The sequence below is a fragment of the Acanthamoeba castellanii genome, assembly GCF_000313135.1.
Source record: "Acanthamoeba castellanii str. Neff unplaced genomic scaffold scf7180000084763, whole genome shotgun sequence".
Taxonomy (NCBI): domain Eukaryota; phylum Discosea; order Longamoebia; family Acanthamoebidae; genus Acanthamoeba; species Acanthamoeba castellanii.
Window position 1 is genome coordinate 638,797 of NW_004457323.1, and position 24,144 is coordinate 662,940.

Here is a 24,144-nt window from a genome sequence, read left to right on the forward strand (position 1 = left end):
AGCCCTCTCGTCGGCCGCTCTTGCTGTGACTTCGGCCGCTCTGGCCCTCTTGTTGGCCGCTCTTGCCGCGACTTCGGCTGCTCCGGCCCTCTCGTCGGCTGCTCTTGCCACAACTTCAGCTGCTCCAGCCCTCTCGTCAGCCGCTCTGGCCCTCTCGTCCGCCGCTCTTGCCGCGACTTCGGCTGCTCCGGCCCGCTCATTGATGGAATCTTCAAACCTCTGATGTTGAATGTCAGATAGGCGCAGCTTCTCAGTAAGGTATGGCACGCACCTTCCGTGCAGAAGCTGCCTCGTGTGCTCTAGTTTTCCACTTGCCTTTTGCTGCTTCTGCCTTTACCTGCTAAATGCTTAGTATTTGCGAGTAGAACTTGATGCAAAGAGATGGAAAACGACTTGCCTTGGCGCTCTTGACCATGTTGTGCTCCTCTGTTACATTCCTGAACAGATCGAAGTTTCTTTTTACCCCCTTGGTGCTCTGCATGGGGAGGTGTGGACCAACAGCGCTCCAGCCATCCTTGTTGAATCCAACTAAATCAACCGTTTCTGGCAGGTCATTGTGCACGATGTGCCAGGATTTAAACTCTTCCTCTTGTGCGTTGGGCAATGCCTCGAAGTACTGACGTCCGTCCATCCGATCTTCTTGCCGCTACGCACATCCAACTCCAAAGCCTCCCGTACGGGAAAAAACAACAAAAACTTTGCTTGGAATGCAACAGGAATGTTGGCTGTTTGGCGAAGTGCATGTCCCGCACACGTGGTCGCCTGGTGGCTCCGTGTTGACAGATCAGCGTGACCACGCCCTTTGGCATTGTCTGCCAGCATGCTGGTGTGTCATGCGTGCGTGGCGACCGCAGCGAGGAAAGAGATCAACGCTCGTGCCCGCTGGTGAATGAAACGTACGGATGAACGCCAAGCTACTGGAGACGCACAAGGAGGCCGAAATTCACGGACTCGCCTTGCTCAGGGCTACGGCATCTCGAGCGTTCGCCACGAAGCGCCACGCCACAAGCTCATCGCCCTCACAAGGAACTGCAACCGCTGGGGCAGTGGTCCGCTCCTAGATCTGATACTGCAGTGGCCTGTCAACGTTAGCAGTTGCCCTCGCTTTGCGTGATCGCGCTTTTATTCTGCCCGATTGTGGTGGGGCTCCACAGCACTGAACCCGCCCTGGTGGTGGGCGTTGGTACACTGCCAGGATGGTAGATGGGCGAAAGCTGGTTTTGGCCACCAAGACAGGCGATTCCACCTTGTCCCGCCCAAAAAGGTGACCCAGAGACGAACCAGCTCGCCTTGGTGGGCAAAAGATGGAACATTCCATCACTCCCGTCCACCTCGGGTGCACCTAGGTGGACAGAAGACGGAACGTGCCATCTTCAAGTCCACCTCGGGTGCACCTAGGTGGACAGAAGATCGAACACACCATCTTCAAGTCCACCTTGGGAACACCTCAAGGTGGGAACAAGAGAGAAGCACATCGCAAGGTGGACATGACCACAACAACCATGCCTTCGAGGTGGGAAGAAGGTGATTTTGTTGGTGTCGCATATATTCAATACACACATTACAGCAAAGTGTTGTGGTCCGCCCTCTAGCCTGGCTGTTGTTCGCCGTCCGCCGTCCGCCGTAGCTGCTGCCGTACATCGCCGTCCGCCGTCCGCCGTCCGCCGTCCACCGTCCGCCGTCCCCGCTCAATCACTCTGCACAACGCGGAGTTAGTGAATACGCATGTACTGTGGCGTTGGCGTACTAGGCCTGTAGGCGATGTAGATCTTGATGTTCCGGCGGGCCATCCAGACTTGCTCCATATCGAACTTGAGCGCAATGGTTCCATTCGCCATGGGGTCCCACTCTAAGTCGTCCGCGCCCGTTACGGATCTGATCGCAGCCTCTAGGGCTGCAGGCGGAGGAACAGCCCAGGCGGGCAGATTGCTAATCCGCTGGCGGAGCTTGTCCCCGTCGACCACCTTCAGGTCTGCCGGGTGACGCGTGATGCCGTTCCAAGGAAGCCCAGAGCTTGTGAGCGAGACTAACCATTCGCGATTTACTACAATTGCAGAGGAACTGTGAGCGATGAATTCAACGAGATATGAAGCAAAGAAAGATGTACCGTCGTTGACGTGGGCAGGGGCAGGTGATTGCTGGGCGTGTTCGAGTGCGCGTTTGGTCAGCACCCACTTCTGCCCGCTCTTCCTAGGGGCCGAGTGCTCGCAGACCGAGTCAATCTCGGCCTCGGTCGGCTTGTCTGGATCTTGGCGAGGCTGCTGGGCGCCGGGCTGCGTATTGGCCAGGCGCGTGAGTTGCTTTGCAGCACTCGCGGCCTGGTCATCCCCTTGAGTCGACCGCTCCTGGGTCGATGCAGACGTAGTTTGTTGTTTTTTCGTACAAAGAACAGCGTCGGCCGGAGGCTGGGGTCGTGTCGTGGTCTCAGCGTCGACCAACGAATCACACTTGCGCTTACACAACAGTGGCGAGCCCTCTGGTGATGCTAGCCATGCCGCCAGTTGGCTGCAAAGTGAAGATTCCTGGTCCTCTGAATCCTCATGAGAGCTGCTGGAGGCCGACTTGGTGCATGTCTTCTTTGGCACCACATTGTATGTGCTTGGACCTGTACGCTTAACTCCGCAGGAGTTCTTCATAACAACCTGCAGAGTGGACTAAACGTTTATGTCAATAAAGCATTCAATTGGAGGAAAGAAATAGTGAAATAACATACCAGTGAACTTGTGTTGCCACAAGCAACTCTTGCTGGCGGCAATGCAACGTCCTCTGGGTGAGTGTCTGGTTGGCTGGCTTCCTCGCCGTCGCCGTCGCCGTCGTCACTGTCGTCATCGTTGTACTTGTTATTGATATTGTTGTTGTTGTCCTTGTTGCTGTTGTTGTCATCTTCGCTATGTCACACCAGTTGAAATCCACCTGCAACTTCAAATGTTAGTAAATATGTAAGAGGAATGATGATATGGAAAATACCTTGATACCATTGAATAAACTTGTTGTATCTTGCTTCTTGTCTTCGCTGTCCCATTCGCCATCCTGTTCACCGTCCCATTCACCATCCCATTCACCATCCCATTCGCCATCCCATTCGCCGTCCCATTCGCTGTCCTGTTCGCCATCCTGTTCACTGTCCCATTCTTTGAACTCTTTCTTCTTTGCCTTTTTCTTTGCAGCCTGCAAGAAAAGATGAGAACAAAGTTGTGTGCATTATGCACTAAGTGTTTGTGTGCATTATGCACTAATGTACCACATGTGCCTGGGGTGAGTTGACATACTTAAAGAGACTCACCACTTTGCTTCCAGGCTTGGCCAAGCACACTTTGGCCAGGTTCACATCCCTCCACCATGCGACCAATTGCTTCAAATGGCTGGGCTTGGTGGGAGGACACAAGGGGTCCTCAAACACCCACTCATTCGCCATTCTGAAGGCCGTTTGAATGAGTGTATCCCTGAATTGTTTATCAACTGCACATGCAGGAAGTCAGTAAATAAATGGGTTAAAGCACATGAAAGGTCATGTACCTGCGACTTTCGCCTTGAACTCAGCTGGCTTCTTCACTGGCTTCAGCTTTTCAAATGCATGTGCAAGCAGCAACTTCAGCGACTTGGTGACTGGCTTCCATCACTTGCACACATGAAGAGAAAACAGCTCAGTAACTACAACTAAAACCAAACACTACTAACAACCATACCACTGGAACAAAGCTCTTGCTGATCCAATTCTTCACACTGGCCAATAGCTTCACTTTTTCCTTCTCCTCAACCCACTTGATGAATTCAAGTCATAGCTTGTTGCCATCGCCTTGCTCAACCTTCACAATGTCAAAGTAGATGTGGGCAACTTCAACTTTCACCACATCAGCAACATCTTCCTGCTCCATACTGTGCTGCAAATTGACCTTAGTGATCAGGTTGATTAGCAGCTGACAGGTCTCCTCTTGGCCCTTCCACAGCTTGTCCAGGCCTGTCACCAAGGCCTTGGAAAAAGCAAGAAACTCTGTTGTGTGGAATGTGTAAATCTTTGTGATTGATTATGAAAACAATAACTGGAAAAAACAATGAAAGCAAACCTTCATTGGTGACCATGGATGGGGCCCTTGCTGTAGCTGTTGTGTTGGTTGATTGATTTTCCACAAGTGAGATTAAATAAAGTAAAATTAGAAATCATGTAGAAGGAATTTCTACTATGTTGAGTAAATGAAAGTGAAATGCACCTCCATTCCTCAGATTGGACAATGATCCCTTTGCTGAACCCTGTACATTGCCTGATTAGTGAAACAGAAAATTAACATTAGCAAAATTAGAAATCACATAGAAGGAATTTCTACTACATCAAGTAAATGAAAGCAAAACGCACCTCCATTCCTCAGATTGGACAATGATCCCTTTGCTGAACCCCATACATTGCCTGATTAGCGAAACAGAAAATTAATATTAGAAATCAAACAGTTGTTTGAGTGAGATTGGGTACCAAAAGCATTCTTCTTCATGATCATGGGTAAGTGGTCAGCAGTGAAGATGTACTGGCCAGGAGGAAGGAGGAGGAAGACTTGTGCTGCCACTACTCCACCAATTGGGTGGGAGTGGAATACTGATCTTGTCAACGAGCCGCGGCTGGCCTTTATGCTGTCAACCCTGGTTATTTCCCAGTTTTAAGTACCTTTTTTCTTGGCTTGCATACCGCGGAACCAACATCCGGAATAACTGCAATTTCTGCGGACTTCTTTTTATTTTGAAAAAAAATACACTTCAGAAATAAAAAGAAGTCCGCAGAAATCGCGGTGTCAGGAAAATTGTTTTCTCTTTATTTCTACGGACGACTTCGAAGAAGAAAATGATAAACAAATAAAAAGAAAACTTGCCCCCCCTTGACATCTCCCTTCTAGAGGAGATGTTTGAGGTGCTTGACATGCACAATGATGCCTGTTCCATTCTGTGCTGGCGTTTTTTTATGACCACTTGATGCTCACCCACTACTTGACCCCCCTCCATCTTCTTAATAAAGAAGAATAAAATACTTTGTCTTCCTTTGTGCACTTAAAATCAATTCTTCCTGTTTCTTGTCTCTTTTTCTCTTCTCTTTTCTTGCTTGCAAATAAAACAATTTTTCTTGTTTCTTTTTCTCTTTTTTGCAAAAAAATGTAAAAAAGTTGGGCACTCAGTATGCCTTCTGAATACAGGTTTACAGCTGTAACTGTAAATGCTGATGTGGCTTCTTTTTTTTTAATAAATTCATTTTCTTTGTTGCTGCACTTTTTTTGCTTTAAATATTTTGCATTCTTCATCCATGGAACCCATGAGCTTGGTTCTGTGGATGGTGGGAAGGTGCTCTGCAGGCTGTTTGGAATATTTACTTTTGACTGTATAAAATCACTGCTCAGTGTGAGTCATTTGAGGAATGCTCCTTTGTTGACAAGAAGTTGCTGTGGAAAGTGGCCCTAGACACGCTGAGCTTCTTTTCCTTACCACCCTTGGCGATGCCACGCATGTGGGGCTCTTCAAGAGGCAGGGAGAGCTTTGCCCTTCAATTAAATAAAACAGAGCAGGCCCTTCTGTGCCTTGATTCATGTGCCACAGACAATTGAGTGCATGATTCAACAAGTACATGTGTTAATTGCTTTCAATTAGCTGTTAATTTTGCTAATCTTGCCTTTCTCCAGTGGCCAAGCTGCAATGCCCAAAAATGGAGTATGTTTCCTTCCCATCACTCTCCCCAATGGGTTAATCATGCAATCCATGCAGGTACAGCAGCATTGCCCAATATCATAACCCCAAGGAGCACAAGAGGTGATTGTGGAAGAAACACAAGCCATGCCCATTGCTGTACATCAATCCACCTTTCCCATTTACTTGATTTCTAACACCCTCAAGGGCTGATTGTGAGAGGAGGCTGCATCATTACACAGGTAAAAACAAGTGGAAGCAAATATGCAAGGATGTAGTGCAATGGCGCAGCCTCAAGATGGTACATGTGATTGTGTGATTGTGTTGCTAATCTACTGATGTCATGTTGTTGCTGCAGGTGTACCTGCTGAATCTTCATGTAGACTGACAAGACATCATCAACATCAATGATCAACATCTCTACTTTGGTGATTGTGAAGAACAGTACTTCATTGCTGTTATCTGCATGTGGTTGTTTAATGACATGCACAAGGGCTTTGAAGACCATGCCTACATGAACAACCTGGATGGCATGATCAATGACTTCTACCACCAGCTCTTTGTGCACCAGATCAACTTTGCCTTTGACCTGGACAAGGAGCATGTGCTCCTTTTTCAAATCTTCTCAATGTACTATCACAGGAGGTAATTGCGCCTCCTGCTTCCTGTTATGTTTTTGCACCTACTCACTTCCTTTACACCCCTTCCTTCATCTGCTTAGATACAAGCAGAAGCAGATGAAGGAGGAGATGCAAAGGAAGATCACTTGTGACAAGTACAAGGCAAGCTCTACGTTGATGATGCTTGCCTTGAGGTATGTGTTGTATGTAAATCTCCTTTCTTGTCTCAATTTGTTTTTGTGTAGTGCACAAGACCAGTACAGCAGTGAATATGAGATGCATGTGAAAGAAGAGAAAGAAGAGAAAGAAGAAGGTGAGGTGGTCGCCAAGGCTGCCAGCCTCCTCATGGTACCTTCCTTTCTTTGCTCTTTACTTGTGCACCTGATGCTCCTCCTTTACGTATTTTGTACACAGGAGGCACATGGACTTGACACTGAGATGATTCTTGCATGTGCAACGCATGGGGCTTGTTCTGTTTGGTGATGGTCTGAACACCAAGGCGCTTGCCTTCACCATCAATGATGGCCCCAAGGAGCTCATTCATTGGCGCTTCAACAAGCACAGGCGCAAACGAGAAGCTGGCTGCAGAACAGTGATTGCTCAAGTGAAAGCGCCAGGCCAGTGATGAGGGAGATGAAGGTGACAACAATGAGTGCAACAGAGTTTTCAGCTACAGCAAGGAAGAGAAGGTCAACAGAAGCAAGAGCAAGGTTGAGAGTGAGGTCAAGGTCAAGAGCAAAGAAACAATAAATGATGTTGAGGACACACAAGGAGATGAGCTGGAGGACTAGGACAATGAGCAAATGGAAGACAAGGCAATTGCAGCCATGGCAGCCATCAACACTGAGAGGGCCAACAACAACAATGATGCACACATTCCAGAGGACCCAATGGGTCCAGCAACGGAGGAAGAGCTTAATGAACATGATCTGCCTCCAGTACATTTGCTGTTGTTATTACCTTTATTCTTACTGACCTCCTATGTTCACTTCTAAAATGTAGGCACATCACAGGCGTGTAGCGCAAAGACAGGGAGCCATAGAGCGCACAATAGCAGACCCAAAGAACAAGGCACTCTACAAGCACATGCAGCACAACAACACCACTGAGCGCACAATGGAGGACCTGCTTTGTATGCATTGGAATCCACCATTCTGTTTCAGGACAATCACCAAGAGCGTCCATGTGCTGAGCAAGGCTGGTCAGGTACACCACAAACAACATTATTTTTGTTGTTTTCATCATTTTCAGTGATTGACTTGCATGCAGATGATGTACCCACCAGTTGCACAGCGTCGGGCTTGTGTTGGTTGGGGGACGCTTGACTTTGTGTCCCCAACTGATGTGATCTGTGATTGCTACAAGCTCAAGGTAGACTTGAGCAATGAGCACTTCCATTTTGAATGGAGTGCAAGGCTCAAGCACCCATGCAACTGCAAATGATTTGAGCAGTGTGAATGGTACGACACCCCACAAAAACCCTCAATACTAACTTACTAACTTCGTGTTTGTCTTAAGTTACATGTGGAGCAGGGCCCACATGCAAGGGTGAAGGTGGAAGGACTGCTGGCTCATCCTTCCCATTTTTTATATTGATGTGTTTGAGCAAAGTAGATTGAGAAACTGAAGTGTCGTTGGGATCTACATGTCCTTCACCAATGTGTTGATGGATGAAATGGAGATCACTGAGTCAAGATACCTCCTCTGCCTTGTGCTGCAGGATGTTGACCTCTTCAACGCCTTGCGGATCGTCATCATCACACCAATGCGCCTGCTCAAGCGCAGATACAACATCTACTTCAAGGCCAACAACACCATGTGCCACTGCTACGGCTCCATCTACTGTATCCTCAGCGACCATCCCTCACAGGCACTGTGTGCCAGTACATTCATCAATTGTTCAGTTTGTCTTTCTTCAAGTTAACTTATGTTTTATTCATGTCACAGGATTAGCACAGGGCGGCTGGGGGTCATGCTGATACTGCCACAACCTCTCGGCCTTCTTCCATGAGGTGGAATGGCTGATCAAGGTTGGCAGCTGAATGGTGCACCAGCCCCAGTGACATGGCAACTACTGGAGCGTCTATGACGCTCATGTTGTGATGCTCAAGGACTCCAACGAAGGAGTCTGTGGCAAGGTTGGCCCCACTGATGAGAAAATAAAGGTGCATGGCTGGGGCCAACAGGTAAGCCCATTTTGGGAGCTCCTCTGGATGTGTGAATTGTTTTATGATTGCTTTGGTATCTGTCTACTGCATATTGAGCACCTTGGTCTTCTCAAGGTGCATCGACCTGATCCTTACACAACTTTTAACTTTATTAACTTCTTCTTCATTTGAAGAGACACTTGCAGTACACAAGCACAGTGCATGGGCTTGAGGAAGAGCTCAACAAGGCGTTCAAGGCTTTCCCACCATTCCCAGGAAAGCAGAGCTTTGCAAACCGGACGCAGATTGTCCGGCGTAATCCAAATGTACGTTTTCCTTTTTCTTTCTTCTCTGTTCTTCTCTGCGCAACACTCACAGCCGTCATTGCGTATGACATGCGCACGACCAACGGACATGTGCATGACCAACGGACGCGCATGCGCACATGCACACGCACGACCAACGACACGCAGGGCAAGGTGGTGGTGGCGGGGCTGACAGGAGGCGAAATGGACAGCTTCCTGCAGGTCGCCGAGCTCCTGTTCAAGGAGCGGGTGAGCGATCCGCAGGAGCGTGAGTGCTGGCAAATCCACGTCGATATCGTCCGCCTCCTGCAGCAGGAAAGCTTTGACGCCAACAGCTTGAGAAGCTGACCAAGAGATGGAAACATCTCATGGTCAAGTTCTACGGTGGCGTTGCCGAGCGGCAGCGAGCGACGAGCTTGAAGAAGACGCGGTTGAAGAAGCGGTCGAAGAAGTGGTCGCGGACGGCTGAGACGGTGGCCAGTGACATGATGACGAGTGGAGAGAAGCCACTCAGCTTCAAATTTCCGAACTTCGAGGTTGCGCAACACTGGCCGGAGTTGATTCGCTTCCTCGGGCCCCCATGGGTGCAGGACACGCGCCTGTGGGAGCAGCGGCACCTCGCGGCGAAGATGACCGCGCATAGGATGAACCAGATCAACACCGAACGTGCAATTCTTGTGAAGGTATGGCTTTGTTGCATGTTTTTTTAACGTTTGCTAACCTCTGGTTTTGTTGTTAAGACGCACCAAAAGGACGCCGTCATTCGCCACCGAGCATACGCTGGGCTGCCCCGCGTGAGCTCTGTGGATGGGTCCCGGAAGGAACCCTACACGCTCAGCGTTCGTGGCACAACAACCAGCATCACGAGGGACCGCAGGCGCAACCTCTTCGACGCAGTCAGCCGTGAGCTGGGCGAGGGCGTCCAGATAGTGGACGACATCACCTCGCACAAGTCGGCCCACTACTACGGCCACTTCCTGCGACCAGGCGATGGGATCGCCTTGCGTGTTCCCGAAGACTATCCAAACGTACGATAGTGTGCTAGTGTTGTGTTTCGCTTCTCATTACTAATTCTTTATTTAATTGTAGATACGGTTCATCATCGACAACTCACGACACGCCATCCTCGACGAGTCCGAGACGCAGTGTGTCATGATCGGAAGGATATCTCGTCTGCTTCGCATTGCCTGCGACAACGTGGTGAAGGCGTGGGTCGAGCTCGAGCTTGGCGATCTGCGCGGCGTCAGCGATGGCTTTCTCGAGTTCCGGCTCAGCCAGCGACGGTTCTACCTTCCCTTTGGGTGGAATGGATGGACCGTCGCCAAGCGCGTCCACCTCGTGCAACAACATGCGGGCTTGCTCTATAACCATCGCGTTAGGTGGCACCTGGGCGACAGGTGGGCCACACCGGCGAGCGGCGCACGACCAGCGGCGTGGAGCACGACCAGCGCGATCGGCGGCGCGGAGCACGACCAGCACGACGACTAGCGCCACCAGCACGACGACCAGCGGCGCGGAGCACGACCAGCGCGACCAGCGGCGCGGAGCACAACCAGCACGACGACTAGCAAGGTGGACAGGAGGTGGACAGGAGGTGGACAGGAGGTGGACAGGTGAAGATGGAATTGTCCACCTTTTTCAATACAACCATTCGACCTACTCAAGGTGGAAAAAGGTGACCTCAATGTGCTGGCTTTTGGTGGTTTTTCCCGTCTTGTGAAAGGTGGAAAACAGCTATCTTTTTCCCACCTACCGTCCCGGCAGTGTAGATGCTACTCTTGGCCGGTTGAGCGCCACCTCGTCGGTGCATAACGTGATCGGGTAGTGTGGCGATGACATGGCTGAGCGCCCCTTCCCTCACCCTCTAGAAAAGGAAGGGGATGAAGCGCTTGCGGGTGGCGGTGTGTGCCTCCCATCGCTTGCCAAAGTGGCGGTGGAGGGCGGCCTCTTCGACTGAGACGCGTCGGTAGAAAGCGGCCGCGGTGAGCAGCGCCAGCACGGCGCAGGCGATGTCGAAGCGGAGGAGCGAGAGGGGCCACGGCTGCAGCCACCAGAGGCGGTCCCACACGAGCAGCGCCAGGTAGCCGGCCTGGACGAGGACCGCGCCGGTGTAGGACGGGTGGAGGAGGAGCGCGTAGGGACCAGACTGGACGAGCTCGTGGTTGCGCAAGATGGTGAGGCTGAAGGTGAAGTGGCGCGCCAGGGTGCGATAGCACCACAGGCGGAGCAGGGCGCCAGCCACGACCATGGCAAGTGCGATTACGTCGCTTGGGTACCACCGTGCGAAGCTGCTGGCCTCCGCCTACATTGATTGCTTCAGCTTGAGAGGGCGAAGAAGAAAGAAAAAGATGAAGAGATGGGGAGATGGAGGACGGTACGAAAGCGTTATGGGCCATCTCCTGCTGCCACATCGCGTACATGTAGGTACAGTAGGCCACAACGTAGAGGAGTGCAGCCAGGTGCTGGCCCCACTTGACGAGGAAGGCGGCCAGGGCGCCCTCGCTCACCACCTTGCCCGCTGCAGGATCTTTCGGTGGAGCATTCGGCGGGGTGCTGCTCTTGATCGCCAGCACCGTCGCCACCCCCAGCCCCACAACCTTCGTCCACATCTCTCCTATCCCAGCTTTTCTTCGGAATAAATTAGAAAACAAAAAATAAAATACAATAAAATAAAGCACAAAAACAAAAACCACATATCTTTTCGTGTCGTCCGACAAGATGGAGCGCAGAGGGGGCAGAAAGGGATCGGGCTCGGGGATGAAGAAGAAGGGCGGCAAGAAGGGCACCAGCGGAGCGGGGCAGAGCTCCGCCGGCAGCAGCAACAAGGGAACCAAGCGTAAGTTCCCGACCCTCGCCGGCATGTCGTTCGCCCCTCTGCAGCAGAGCACCAGCAGCAACGTTAAGAAAAACAACAAGAGCAACAAGAAGCAGAAGCGCAACAACAACAACAACAACAACAAGCAGCAGCCCAAGGGCAAGGCCAACAAGAAAGATTCCAAGCCTCCTCCGGCCCAAGCCAGCTCCGCTAGTGGGAGCGGCTACGCCGGGTGGGTGCCGCCACAGCGCCGCGGCGGGCAGGTGGCTGTGGAGGAGCTCGCCGGGGTGGGCCCGGCCGAGGCTCCGCAGCGTGTGTGGGAGCGGTACGTGGCCACGCGGCGGCCGGTGGTGCTCCGCGCGGGCCACCACCTGCTCGGCCCCGAGTGGCGGGCCTCGACCGAGTGGGCCAGCCTCGAGCGGCTGCGCGAGCGCGCCGGCTCGGCCGCGGTCAAGGTCGAGCGACGCGACAGCTCGCGCGGCCGGTTCGGCGAGGGCCGCGAAGTGCGCACCACGTTCGGCACCTTCCTCGACGGGCTCGCCGCGGGCGACGACCTGCACTACATGACCACGCAGGACATCACCCGCGACCCCGACGGCCGGCCGGAGATCATCGCGCCGCCGCTCACGCTGCTCGCCGACGACTTCCCGCTGCGGCCCGCGCTCATGGGCCACCTGGTCCCGGCCAGCCTCAACCTGTGGATGGGCAACAGCCGCGAGGGCTCCATGAGCGGCCTCCACCACGACTACCACGACAACCTCTACGTGCTGCTCAAGGGCCGCAAGCGCTTCCAGCTCTTTCCGCCGTCCGACGCCGCGCGCATGTACACGCAGGGCCGCATCGTGCGGGTCCACCCGAACGGCCTGATCAGCTACCAGCGGGGCGTGCGCTCGGACGGGGCCGACGCGGGCGTCGAGGCGGCGGTGGCCGCGGAGGAGGCCCACGCGCGGGCCGAGGAGGAGCTGGCGGCGGCCGAGGCGGCGGCGGAGCGCGGCGAGCCCGGGGCCGACGAGCGACTGCGCGCGGCCGAAGCTGCGCTCGAGTCAGCGCTCGACGACGTGCTGGCCGCACAGATGGACGGTGACGACGAGGGCGAAGGCGACGGCGACGACGGAGACGACGATGTCTTCGCCGGCAAGGACGACTTTGATGACTTTGATGATGATGACGACGACGAAGCCGCAACCACGAAGAAGCAGAAGAAGAACAAGAAAGAGAAGAACAAGAACAAGAGTGAAGATGAAGAGGAGACCGAGATGGTGAGAATTAAGGACGCGGATGGGAGCGGTCCGGCGCTGCCGCAAAACTTCAGCAAGGTGGACATGACCCTGCCGGCCGACGAGCGCGAGGCCCGGTGGCCGCTCCTACGCGAGGCGTCGATGATCGAGTGCGAGGTGCGAGCCGGCGACATGCTGTTTCTCCCCGCCGGCTGGTTCCACAACGTCACGTCCTTCAGCGACAACGACGCCGGCCTCCACATGGCCTTCAACTACTGGTACCCCGCGTGGTGGTCCCAATGCCTCCCGCACGTGTGGCGTGCGCCTTTGCTCACACTCCAGCGCGCGTGCTGCTCCAGGTTCCACCCGCCAGACGCAAGCACCTACGCGCAGCCGTACCACAGCAACTTCTGGCAGCACGACTGGGAAGCACGCACACCGCAGCCCTAGCGTACCCCCCCCCCATTGCCCACCCCGTGGCCACAAACAAAATATATTGAGTAGTATACCTTACCGCTCACATGACGCCTTCTTGATGTGCCACAAGTCCATCTCCGTGGTTGGTGGTCAGTTCGTCGAAATGATTGTTGCTAACATGCAATAAATAAATAAATAAATAAAATAACTGTGTTTACAGGACAGCGATCAGGAGGGGAGGACGTAGTGGTCGATGAGCTGGTAGACCTTGTCCTTGGAGAAGGGCTTGCTGATGTAGTCGTTCATCCCCACGCCGAAGGCCATCAGCTTGTACTCGCTTCGCGTGTATCCGGACATGCACACGACCGGCACGCGTCGCTTGCCGCCGGCGTGCTCCTCCTCGACCTTTCTGATCTGCAGCGTCGCCTCGATGCCGTTCATCCCCGGAAGCTCGATGTCCTGTACGTGCCACGTGTGGGTGTGTGGTGTAAGCAAGATTGATTGTACCCGGGTGTGGGCACACTGCGTGCACGTACCATGAAGACGAGGTCGAACGGGCGTCGCTGATCGGGTGGTCCACCGTCGTCTTTGTCTGCGAGCGAGTCTCGGTAGAGCCTGAGCGCATCCTCGCCTGAGGGCGCGACCACGTACTCAATGCCGCGCCGCTCTAAAAACCGCGACAGCACCATCTGGTTGATTTGGTTGTCTTCGCATACCAGCACCCGTGGTCGTCGGAGCTGGGCCGCCGTCGTCGCTCCCGATGCCTCGCGCTGCACCCGCTCCTCGGCCTCCTTGATCAGGGCCTCCGCCGCCTCGCGCCCGTGAATGCCCGCCGATGACCGGACGTCGCTCAGAGTCGCGGCGGTGGTCCCAGGCCTGGGCCGCCCGCATCGCACGACGAACGTGAACACGCTTCCCTCGCCGATCGCGCTCCGCACGGAGATGGAGCCGTGCATGAGTTCGACCAGCTCCTTGGTGATGCGCAGGCCCAGGCCCGACCCGCCGTACTCAAGCACGCGCTTGCGCTTGAGCTTGGCGAACGGGGCGAACAGCAGCGCCTGCGCGTCGTCCGTGATGCCCACCCCGTTGTCCTCCACGCTGCCCTCCAGGTAGACCCATTGGTCGTCATCGCCGTCGCCGTCGCCGTCGCCGTCGCCGCCCACCTGCTTCTGCTTGGTGCGCAGGGTGATCGTCACGCGGCCTCGGTCCCTGGAGTATTTGAGGGCGTTGCTGATGAGGTTGATCAGGATCTGCTTGAGCCGGTTCTCGTCGGCGATGACGAGCCCCTCGGCGCCGGGCGGGACCCGGTCGGTGTTGGTGAGGAGCTGCAGGTGCTTCATGCGCGCCATGCCGTTGTACATGTTGACGACGGACTCGAGCGTGTGCCGCGGGTCGAAGGTGGTGTGGCCGGCTGTGCCGAGGTTGGTGGTCTCGAGGCGCGAGAGATTGAGCACGTCGTCCATGATCACGCGCTGGTGCTGCGCGCATTCGTCGATGTGCGCCAGAAACTGCGCGGCGTACTTGGCCTTGTGCTCGGCCGCTACGAGGTCCTTCTCGCGGATGGCTCCGCGCAGTCCCGCCATCTCCTCGCGCACGCACGCCAGCAGTCCCAGCACGCCGTTCAGCGGATTGCGCAGCTTCACGCACGACACACACAACACACACGACATGACACGACAAACACAGGTGAGTCATGCGCGAGACGGACACGCTGGCGCAGGCGGGGCTGTACCTCATGGCAGAGCATATCGATGAAGTCGTTTTGTTTGCGTTTGTACTCCTCGGCCTCTTCGAGCCGGAGGCGCTGCTCCTCGAGCAGCCGCAGCTGCGCGCGCTTGAGGTCCGTGATGTCCCGCGAGAAGCACCGCGTGTGCACGAACTCGCCGTTGTGCCAGTAGACGTTGCTGTTGATCTGGAGCACCTTGCGCGTGCCGTCCTTACACGCAAGCTCCGCCTGAGTTTGCCACGCGTGAACCAAACAAAACGCAATAATGAGTTTTGCTGTCTCTGAGTCGTGTGTCGGTTCAGCTCAGTTCGGATAACTAGCGAAATAGCTGTGCTCACCTCGTAGTTGAGCAAGGTCTCCTGCCGCTTGAGACGATCAAAAATGTCGTTGATGGTCTCGCGACAAGCGTGGAAGTCGGTGATGTTGCGACCCAGGTACTCCTCCGCCGTGTAGCCTGCCCCATGCGGTTTAAATCGTTGGTTTTACGAACAAAGAGAAAAAACCAGAATCTCGGATCGCGAAAGGGAGAAGCTCTGAGGTGGTCTACTCGGAGGACGAGGTACCGAGGCAATCGAGTTCGGCCTTGTTGGCGTAGATGATGGTTCCGTTTGCGTCAACAAAGTGGACGGCGACGGAGCAGTTGTCCAGGATGGCTCGCGCGTCCTCCAGCCCCACGTTAGCCCAGCCGGGGAGCGCGGCCGCGCTAATGCTGCCTGCATCCATCATCTCTTCTTCTTCTCGTGTGAACTTTTAATCCTCATTGTGGCCGGGGCCTTCGTCTCAAGACGGACGCCATGCTGCTGGTAGGAATCTGAAATTTCGCTTTAAAATTGCAGATTTCCTTTTGCCGCTATCACGTGCGCGAAGCCCAACACGACTTGACATTCCAAACCAGGACTTTTGTTCCCTGTTCGGATGGTGCTGGCAGTTTTCCACCATCTCCACATCTCTAAACAGGGCCACCGTCGTTCGGTCCGGCCGCGAGCTCTGGGTCACCCACCCAAAGGGGCACATGTCGGGCAACATACCAGATAACTTTACTACACGCGACATTTCGTCGGCATGCCTGGTAAGGCTAGTGATGTGGAGTGAAAACATGAATGCATTCATGTTCTGCTGTGAGGCGGCTCACTCTTTATTGGAAGTGTGAGCATTGCGGCTTACTGGTGGTGGCAGGCCAGCGGGGATCCCGTCACCGAGGAGCGCGGCGATGGATGGTAGGGCCAGTCCTCCTCCGCTTGACGGCGGCAATCGGGTGGGATTCGGGGAGGCGAGGGACGAGGAGAGAAGCGTGGCCGCGGCCGAGAGCCCCCCAGGCGCGGAGAAGGCGCCGCTGGTGGAAGGAGCCGAAGTGGCAGCGAGCGACCACAGGGGAGTGGTGGAGGGTATCATCAGAGCCGCGAGCGGTGGCAAGGCACCTGCTGGTGGCTCGTGCGCCGCAGAGGATGCTGGAAAACTGCCGCGTGGAACCGTTGACACAGATGGCAGGGTGACTGAGCCGAGGGAGGGAGTTGGGCGCTGCGGAACGGCAACTGTCAAAAGCTCCGGAGGGGCGCCCGAGCGGGGTAGGAGCGGGAGATGAGGGAAGGGCGCAGGAGAAGGCGGCTGAAGGAGAGAAGGACCCGAGCGCGGATGGGAAGCCTGTTTGTTGGCTGCAGACGACGAAGACGACGAGGGGAGACCTGTAGATGATTGGAGGTGCTGGGAAAAGTGGTCGAGCAGTTGGCGCATGACGAGCCTCACCTTGTGCTCCTCGTGATTCTGATCGGCCGCAGCAGCGGCACTTGTCGGTTGAGTAGGACCTGGTGGCGCAGGTGTTGTCGATGTCGCCGTTTCTTCCGGCCGATGAACAGGAGGAAGAGGAGAGCCCGTGAGTCCGGGCGAGCTCTGTGGGCCTCGCGTGGTGTCGTTCCGACGCCTGTTGAGGTCGGCCTCAACCGGGGTGGTCGCAATTTGATTGCTTCGCGCGATGATCGCCTGTGGGCGGAAGAGTTGAGAACTCATGGCGGATCACCAAAGGTGACGGTCCAGGTTACGACGGGTACCTGCGCTCGCGCTTGAATGTTCTCTTCCGCACCAGAAACTGTTTCGGTGTGGCTTCTCTTCGTTGCCTGCGTGCGGCTCGTGGGTGGTCGTTTGCGCTTGTGCTTCTTCTGCTGTTGCCGCCGCCGCACCTCCTCGGTGCCGCTGTCGCTGCTGCTTCCCTCGATTTCCTTTGCTTCTGTCCCTAAAAGGCGACCACCGAGGTTGACCCTGGCCCCAGCATTACCTTGCACTTCGTCGCTCTTCACGGCCCTGGTTCCCGCTTCGGTCCACCTCTGTCTCCCGCCATTGTCGATGGAGGTGGGCGCCTGGCTGACGGCGGCGGTCGCCAGCGCGTCCAGAAACTGGGCAACCTCGAGCATTGAATTCTGAGAAGCGGGCTGTGCCAGGCACGACGCGTTGCCGCCCACACGCAGCGTAAGCCGATTGGTTTTCTATGCAAAGTCTGGTGGTCTCGTCGAATGGTACCTCGCACTTGGCCTGGGCCGGTAGTGGCGAGACGACAGGGCTCTTGGCTTCGTCGGTCCTTGTGTCGCGCGGCTCCCCAGAATGACGTCGGTACCGTTTAGCGGGGGTCTTGCCGCTGTGGCCCTCGTCGTCATCGTCGCCGTCGAACTTCTTGTAGTGGGTGCCGTCGATGATCCGCTTCACCAGTCGGAGGGATCGGTATTCCTTGCCATCGGGTCCGACGTAGACCGTTTCCTCCTCGTCCTTCGCCGCTCCCTTCGCCAGCCCCTTCTTAGGCCTGCGTAGTAGACGTACCCGCACGACCAGCGACGAGTAGTTGAACATGTGCGCATGTGAGACATGGTCCATTGCACACGCCACGACCCGTTGGGGGAGGGGAGAAGAGGTTACTTGGTAATGGTCTTCCAGCCACTGGCGAGGGCGCTCTCGTCCAGCTGGGTGGTGCCCTGCTCCTTCTTGATGGTGGCACCCGCTTCGGCGAGGAGCCGCTCGCTCTCCTTTCGTCTGTGCCGCTTCTTGGTGGCCGGATCGTCACTGCTGCTGCTATGACGGGCTGCCACCACGGCTGAAAGCTGAGGCGGCAGCAGCGGAGTCGCGGGCGGCGAAGGTTCTTCGTGTGGCGAGTAGTCCCCGCCATCATCGTCACCACCACCACCACTGTCGTCATCAGGGCCTAGCCCCCCGCTATTGTCTGCGTCGTCACCCCCACTCTCAGGGGTCTGAATCTGTGCTTGTTGGGTGGTGGTGGTGGGGGGGGGGCGTGTAGCGTAAGCGTCTTCTCCCAGAAGAACACCAGAAGAAGGACCCACTCACCTGGCGCAGCCATCGCTGCCTGTGCTCGTGGAGTCGTATCCGGGCCTCGACCTGCTTCTGGGACTCGTTCCGGCCGCGCTTGTACTGCTTCTTCGGACCCCTTCGCTGTGGTGTGCGTGGGTGATGAAGGCGAGTCAGCTGGGTAGTGCATTATTGTGTCGACAAGCGAAAAATGTGCTCGAGAAGAAGGAAAGAAGAGACAGCTGCGCTGCTGGCGAGTGGCCGCGGTTGATGAGGTACAGCACGACACGTGGGGGGCAAGGGCGAAGGGAAGAAGGCTTGGTACACCTTAGGGAGCACTGGGGAGGGCGCTTCGGCCTTGGGCGGCAATTGGAAACTGAGGTGCAGGGACGGAGGCAGTTCGGAGGGTGGGTAAGAACTGTTGTTGTTGTTGGAGCTGCTGTGCGCAGAAGCGGCGCGAGTTGTGGTCTCCGGTTCCTCTTGCATCTTTCTGCAAACTAGAAATCTGTGGTGCGGGAACAACTCCGTCTATTTTGAGACTTTGCGAGCCCAAAGGGGGCTTAGGAGGGAGTGTGGGTGGGGGTAGGTGATGATGATGGTGGTGTGGACCCGGGCTTGACCTGAAAACGAAGAAACCACATCAAATTTATAGTGTGCCAGACTCCGTGCGGTGCTGGACCCAGCCAACCAGCAAAAATTGGTCTCAATTGTTTTCTCATTTTTGTTTCATTTGCTAAATTCTTTTCCCTGCGGGAAATTACCGGCGGCCCCACCGACCATTCTTTGGCTTGGTCGTTTGGTTGTGGTTGTCCAGGTGGTTGCGGCCTGTTGTCTGTAATCTCTTGCCGGCAAGATGAACACAGCCTCGATGGCGCAGGTCAAGCACAACACCCAGCGCATTGCCGCGTGTACGCTCGCTCCCCTTCGAAATCTATGTAGTAGGGGCGCATTTGTTGGGCCAATGGCACCGGCTCGGATCTGCATTCATGCATTTCGATGGATTGAAAACGAATGTGTGTGGCTGCAGTGGCACACGAAGTGGTAGGACAGGCCCGCAATGAGGAGGAAAGATGGAAATCCTTCCTTCAGCTTCACGCTGCCCTTCAGGAGCTCAAACGTCGTCAACAGAAGAAGAAGAAAGGTTCAACTACGTTCCCTTCACTAGAAAGGCGCTTTCTTCAGATCTCCTTGACACTCATTTTACTCTGAATTTTGATCAATTGTTGTCCAACAATCACTGTTTTTTTATATATTTTTTATACACAAAAATCTTCGGCCAAGGCCTTGTTAGTATTGCCTCGACTTGACACCGTAAGTTAACCTCCTTGTGTGTTGTCGCTCTGCCGCATCCTGCAGGAGTGGAGCCTTCCGGCCCCACAAGGGACGACCTGGAGCAGCTCCGTGTGTGGCTGCTGAAGAACGGGCTCGACAGCAAGTGGCTTGAGGGCATCGAGTTTGCCGCCAACCTGCCCGAGGGCAGCGGCGTAGTCGCCAAGAAGGATTTCAAGAAGGGGGAGCCGTTCCTTCAGGTTGTTTCTTTCTTCCTCATCTTGTCTGGTCCACGCGCTAACAGTGGCCGAACGTTCACACACACACACACACACACAACAACAACAACACACACACACCACACACACATAGGTCCCGCGAAAGCTGATGTTCACGTGTCAGGCCATGCAGAACACCCCGCTGGGGCAGCTGCTCAAGGTGGACAAGTTCTTGGCGCAATCGCCCAGCTTGTGCCTTGCTCTTCACCTGCTGGTCGAAAAACACAACCACTCCTCTTTCTGGACGCCCTACATCAGTACTGCCTCCTTGTCTCCTCTGCGTGTCAGTAGAATCAATTCTCAAGCTTGGTCATCTGCTAACCCACGCATCCTTCGCCTCGTCACAGAAACGCTGCCCAAGTCGTACGGAACGTGTCTTTACTTTACGCTGGAGGAGCTGGAGGGCCTGCGCGGCTCGCCGACCTTCACCAGCGCCATCAAGGTCATCGCCACGGTGGCCATCCAATACACCTACATCCACGATCTGTTCCAGGTTCGCCCTTCGCCGCCGCCATTTCTTAGTTTGCGGCCTCTCGAGCTTCTCATTCTGGTTGAGTCTCACCTCCGGGTCGTAAACGCGCGCGTGCTGATCAGATTCGGAAGGACATTCTGCACATCAATGCATTCACGTGGGACGAATTCATCTGGGCGATGTCAGCTGTGGGTTCCCGGCAGAACCAGGTCCCTCAATGGGGACACAACGCGTTGTCGGAGTATGCCCTCATCCCTGCGTGGGACATGTGCAACCACGACCACGGCGACGTACGTTTAGCTCTGCTATGCTCTGTTCTCCTTTGCCTCAATCTTGCTGACCGGGTGTCTCTGCTTGGTCAAACCCTCACGACGAGCAGTTGCAAACGTTTTGGGACGTCAACAGCGATTCGACAGAGTCGCACGCAATGCGAGCGTACAAAAAGGGCGAACAGGTGCACACACTTCCCCCCCGCTTCTCTCTTTCTCCTCTCTCTCTCTCTCTCTCATCATGTTGTTCACACTGGCGCGACAGGTCTACATTTTCTACGGGCCAAGGCCGAACTCGGACCTGTTGCTCCATGCGGGCTTTGTCTACGAGAACAACCGCTTTGATGCGCTGGCCATCCGCGTGAGGCTTGCTCCTGATGCCGAGCACATCAAGGACAAGCTTCGGCTCTTGCACCTCAACAACATGAAAATGTACCCCCATCCCCTGCCCCACTGTCCTCACTTGCGAACCCTAGCGTTGGGCGCACCGACTCACCTTTTTCCTTTCCTGCAGGGATTCGCAATACTATCTCTACGGGCTGGGCCTGGCGGTCGACCTCATGGCATTCCTGAGGATTCACGCCATGAACGAACAGGAACTCCAGCAGGTGCTGGGAGCTTACGACCAACAGGTGCGTGCAGGGCCAGACGCAAGCACGCACCACCTTCTGGACGAGCCTGTGCTGACTGGGTGTATGTGGCTTCAGGAGGCGAAGGTGCACAATGGCGAACATCCGGCGTCCAACGGCGAGGTGGTCGCATCCGGAGTGTTCGACCCTCGGGTCAAGCTCAACGATCGCAACGAGCTGGCCGCCCTCCAACTCGCCGAGGCCAAGTGTCTGAGCCTCCTCTCGCTCTACCCCACCACCCTCCAGGTACACCTTTTTTGTCCTCTTCTGTTTCTCTCGCTCTCGCTTCCTCCCCCCCCCACACACCGATCAGGTGGCTAACGGCGTGGAACTCAAACAGGAGGACCAGGCGGCTCTGCGAACAACCAGCCTGACACCCAACATGAGGGCCGTGACGTTGCTGCGCCTGAAGGAGAAGGAGATCCTCAACCGCACCCTCGACGCCATCCGACTGCTCAAGGGAGAAGTTGGCGGCACCGTTGGAGCTGCGCCGTCGCCGGCCTCATCCTCCTCGAACGGCACCGTAGCGCCGGCGCAGCAGCCAAGCAAGAACAAGAAGCGGAAGAACCGCAAGAAGAAGACTGCTGCCGCTGCCGCGACCACCTCGGAAGAGAGCGAAACTCCTGCTGCTGCCTCATCGCCCACGACGGAGGAGAAAGACCGAACGGCGTAAACGCGCCAAAAAAACATGATGTATCAACCACCTCACCATCCCCCATGTAGCTCTCTGTGTTCATTTTTGCCTCCGAACAGCCCTGTCTCTCCTCCACACTCGGCGCTCTCTCCTCGCGCTTCTCTTTTCCTCGCTGGCGTCCGTGGTGGTTGCTGTGAAGGTGGTCGGAGTTAAAGAAAGGGGAGCGATGCTTGGTGACGCGCGTGTTCGACTTAACCACCGACACGAACAGCACAGCGCAACACGCTGGAAGGGGGTCAAGAGAGAAAGAGAGAGATAGAGAGCACGAAGAGAAGAGTCCAGAAAAAAATGGTGCGACCCCTCCCTCCTTCGTCAACACAAGGGAAGAGATCTAGGGAGACTCAGCGGGGGTACATGGGCAGGAGGTGAAGGTGATCGCGGTGTGCGACTTCCGAGCGGAGCACGAGGACGAGCTCGGCTTCTTTGAGGACGACACCTTCGTCGTGTTCGCCCGCCTCGCCGTACGCGCCCTCCTTTCGTCCTCGCTCTTTGGGGGGGACAAAATAATTCCTTTTTATAAGGTAATAATAACAATAATTATGTGTTAAAAAAATGTCCGCTGTGCGCAGGAGGACGAGGGGTGTTGGTGGGGGCGAGCCAAGGGCGCGGAGGGCATCTTCCCGGCCGAGTGCGTGCAGGTGCTGCGCGGCGACCCCGACCAGCTCCCGCTGAAGAGCATCGAAGAGGAGGGTCAAGAAGGCGGCGGCACGCCGCAGCAGCAGCAAGAGGAAGAGACGCAAAAACAAAAAAAGGCCAACGACGACGACGCCCAACAAGTCCAGGCCGAGAAGGACAAGGAAGAGGAGACGGCGACTGACAAGGCCCACCAGGAAGAAGTCAAGTCGGACGTGCAGCCTGCAAATGAGAAGGGAGGAGAGGCCGAGGCTGCAGCGAAGCCCATCGATGTCGCAGCATCTGCGGAGAGAGGAGGCAAGGCCAAGGAAAAGGAATCGGCCGAAGAAGACGGCGGCGAATACTCGCCGCCTCCTCCCGTATGTCTTCCACGCCACTGATCATTCCCACACGCACGCTTGAGCGCCGATTTGGTGGACGGACGCCGCTCACCGCTAGCGGTCGTGGTGGGGGCGTGCAGGAACCGGAGCACGTGGGCCGCGCTGCCGGCGAAGTTCGGGTCATCGCCATCACCGACTACTATGGCCAGGTGCGCCTCCTCGATGGCTGGCGTTCGACTGATCAGTCGCTGACTTGTGGTGCTGGTGGCGATGTGTGCGTGTGTGCAGGACGATATGGAGCTGACGTTCAAGGAGAACCAGACGTTCGTGGTGGACGCCCTGCTCTCCGAGGACGAGACTTACTGGTGGGGCACCCTCAACGACAAAATCGGCGTGTTCCCCTCAGACACCGTTCAAGTTCTAACTGGTAGCGCTCCCCTTGCGTGCGTGTGCGGCCATGCGTGTGCGTGTGCGTGTGCGTGTGCGTGTTGTGCGTGTGCGTGTGCGTGTGCGCGAGTGACTGATATCAATTTTGTGGCAAACGCAGGCAACCCGGATCTGATTCCGTTCCGGAGCATCGAGGACGAGGAGCAGAGGCGACAGGAGGTGATGAAACAGAAAATTCTCGAGAAGCAGCGCAAGAAGAAGGAACTGGAGAACGAACAGCGCCGCAAGGAGGAGGAGGAGAAGGCGCGCAAGAAGCGCGAGGAAAAGGAACGCGTCATCCCCATGAACATCGAGAAGATGCAGCCCTGCCCCAAGTGCGGCACCGCCGTGCGAATCAAGGTACTCCCACTCCTCGATGACGTGCGTTGCGTGTGCCGCTCACGCTCAGCCTTGCGGTGGTGGACAGATCGGAGTGCTGTTCGGCATGTGCGGCAAGTGCGGTGCGTTGGCGCAGCGCACCTGGACGGCCGAGGACGAAGAGAAGGCGAAGGAGGAGGTCGAGAAGAAGCGCAGGGAGGAGGAGGAGAAGCGGGCCAAGGAGGAGGAGGAGAAGCGTCGCAAGCGTGAGGAGGTTCTGAAGAAGCGCGAGGAGGAGAAGGCCCTGGAGAAGGAGCGGATCCGGAAGGAGCTCGAGGAGAAGAGGAAGAGGGAAGAGGAGGAGAAGATCAAGGCCGAGCAGGACAAGGCGCAAAGAGCGAAGGACGAAGAGACGCGAAAGAAGCGCGAAACCGAAGAACGAAAGCGACTCGAGGCTGAGGAGCAGAAGAAGGCGGAAGAGGAGGCGCGGGCCAAGAAGGAGGAGGAGACCCGCAGGAAGGACGAGGAGATGCAGAAGAAGCGCATCGCCGAGGAGCAGAAACGGTTCGAGGAGGAGCGCAAGAAGCGAGCCGAGGCTGACGCACGCCGCCGGGAAGAGATGGAAGCGCGTCGGCTTCTCGAGGAA

At 55.8% G+C, this 24,144-nt stretch overlaps 8 protein-coding genes and 1 pseudogene across 8 annotated transcripts; 4 read left to right on the forward strand and 5 right to left on the reverse strand.

The window, feature by feature from the left end:
* Window positions 1-136: 136 nt before the first annotated feature.
* On the reverse strand, window positions 137-631 carry ACA1_247190 (uncharacterized protein; the record flags this gene model as incomplete). Its single annotated transcript, XM_004335480.1, has 3 exons — window positions 137-182; window positions 272-315; window positions 398-631. The coding sequence occupies 3 exons, from the start codon at window positions 629-631 to the stop codon at window positions 137-139; spliced, it is 324 nt and encodes a 107-aa protein (XP_004335528.1).
* Window positions 632-1,712: 1,081 nt separating this feature from the next.
* ACA1_247200 (uncharacterized protein) lies at window positions 1,713-3,875 on the reverse strand (the record flags this gene model as incomplete). Its single annotated transcript, XM_004335481.1, has 8 exons — window positions 1,713-1,972; window positions 2,108-2,642; window positions 2,714-2,883; window positions 3,039-3,168; window positions 3,242-3,459; window positions 3,517-3,562; window positions 3,687-3,761; window positions 3,807-3,875. The coding sequence occupies 8 exons, from the start codon at window positions 3,873-3,875 to the stop codon at window positions 1,713-1,715; spliced, it is 1,503 nt and encodes a 500-aa protein (XP_004335529.1).
* A 4,078-nt stretch (window positions 3,876-7,953) lies between these two features.
* ACA1_247210 (uncharacterized protein) lies at window positions 7,954-10,218 on the forward strand (the record flags this gene model as incomplete). The annotated part of the gene is made up of 7 exons (XM_004335482.1): window positions 7,954-8,153; window positions 8,359-8,464; window positions 8,620-8,751; window positions 8,899-9,027; window positions 9,066-9,413; window positions 9,471-9,758; window positions 9,820-10,218. The coding sequence occupies 7 exons, from the start codon at window positions 7,954-7,956 to the stop codon at window positions 10,216-10,218; spliced, it is 1,602 nt and encodes a 533-aa protein (XP_004335530.1).
* Window positions 10,219-10,594: 376 nt separating this feature from the next.
* On the reverse strand, window positions 10,595-11,339 carry ACA1_247220 (isoprenylcysteine carboxyl methyltransferase (icmt) family protein; the record flags this gene model as incomplete). Its single annotated transcript, XM_004335483.1, has 2 exons — window positions 10,595-11,032; window positions 11,109-11,339. 2 exons carry the CDS (start codon window positions 11,337-11,339, stop codon window positions 10,595-10,597), a joined length of 669 nt encoding a protein of 222 aa, XP_004335531.1.
* A 109-nt stretch (window positions 11,340-11,448) lies between these two features.
* Window positions 11,449-13,212, forward strand: ACA1_247230 (uncharacterized protein; the record flags this gene model as incomplete). Its single annotated transcript, XM_004335484.1, has 2 exons — window positions 11,449-13,040; window positions 13,122-13,212. 2 exons carry the CDS (start codon window positions 11,449-11,451, stop codon window positions 13,210-13,212), a joined length of 1,683 nt encoding a protein of 560 aa, XP_004335532.1.
* Window positions 13,213-13,407: 195 nt separating this feature from the next.
* Window positions 13,408-15,631, reverse strand: ACA1_247240 (ATPase/histidine kinase/DNA gyrase B/HSP90 domain containing protein; the record flags this gene model as incomplete). The annotated part of the gene is made up of 5 exons (XM_004335485.1): window positions 13,408-13,638; window positions 13,716-14,816; window positions 14,912-15,133; window positions 15,244-15,359; window positions 15,469-15,631. The coding sequence occupies 5 exons, from the start codon at window positions 15,629-15,631 to the stop codon at window positions 13,408-13,410; spliced, it is 1,833 nt and encodes a 610-aa protein (XP_004335533.1).
* A 402-nt stretch (window positions 15,632-16,033) lies between these two features.
* ACA1_247250 (uncharacterized protein) lies at window positions 16,034-18,676 on the reverse strand (the record flags this gene model as incomplete). Its single annotated transcript, XM_004335486.1, has 6 exons — window positions 16,034-16,882; window positions 16,951-17,328; window positions 17,417-17,693; window positions 17,807-18,141; window positions 18,230-18,334; window positions 18,518-18,676. The coding sequence occupies 6 exons, from the start codon at window positions 18,674-18,676 to the stop codon at window positions 16,034-16,036; spliced, it is 2,103 nt and encodes a 700-aa protein (XP_004335534.1).
* A 367-nt stretch (window positions 18,677-19,043) lies between these two features.
* ACA1_247260 (SET domain containing protein) lies at window positions 19,044-21,780 on the forward strand (the record flags this gene model as incomplete). Its single annotated transcript, XM_004335487.1, has 11 exons — window positions 19,044-19,098; window positions 19,218-19,331; window positions 19,547-19,719; window positions 19,832-19,994; window positions 20,085-20,230; window positions 20,332-20,499; window positions 20,589-20,663; window positions 20,744-20,910; window positions 20,993-21,110; window positions 21,186-21,353; window positions 21,421-21,780. 11 exons carry the CDS (start codon window positions 19,044-19,046, stop codon window positions 21,778-21,780), a joined length of 1,707 nt encoding a protein of 568 aa, XP_004335535.1.
* A 573-nt stretch (window positions 21,781-22,353) lies between these two features.
* Window positions 22,354-24,144, forward strand: part of ACA1_247270 — a 3,165-nt pseudogene continuing 1,374 nt past the window's right edge.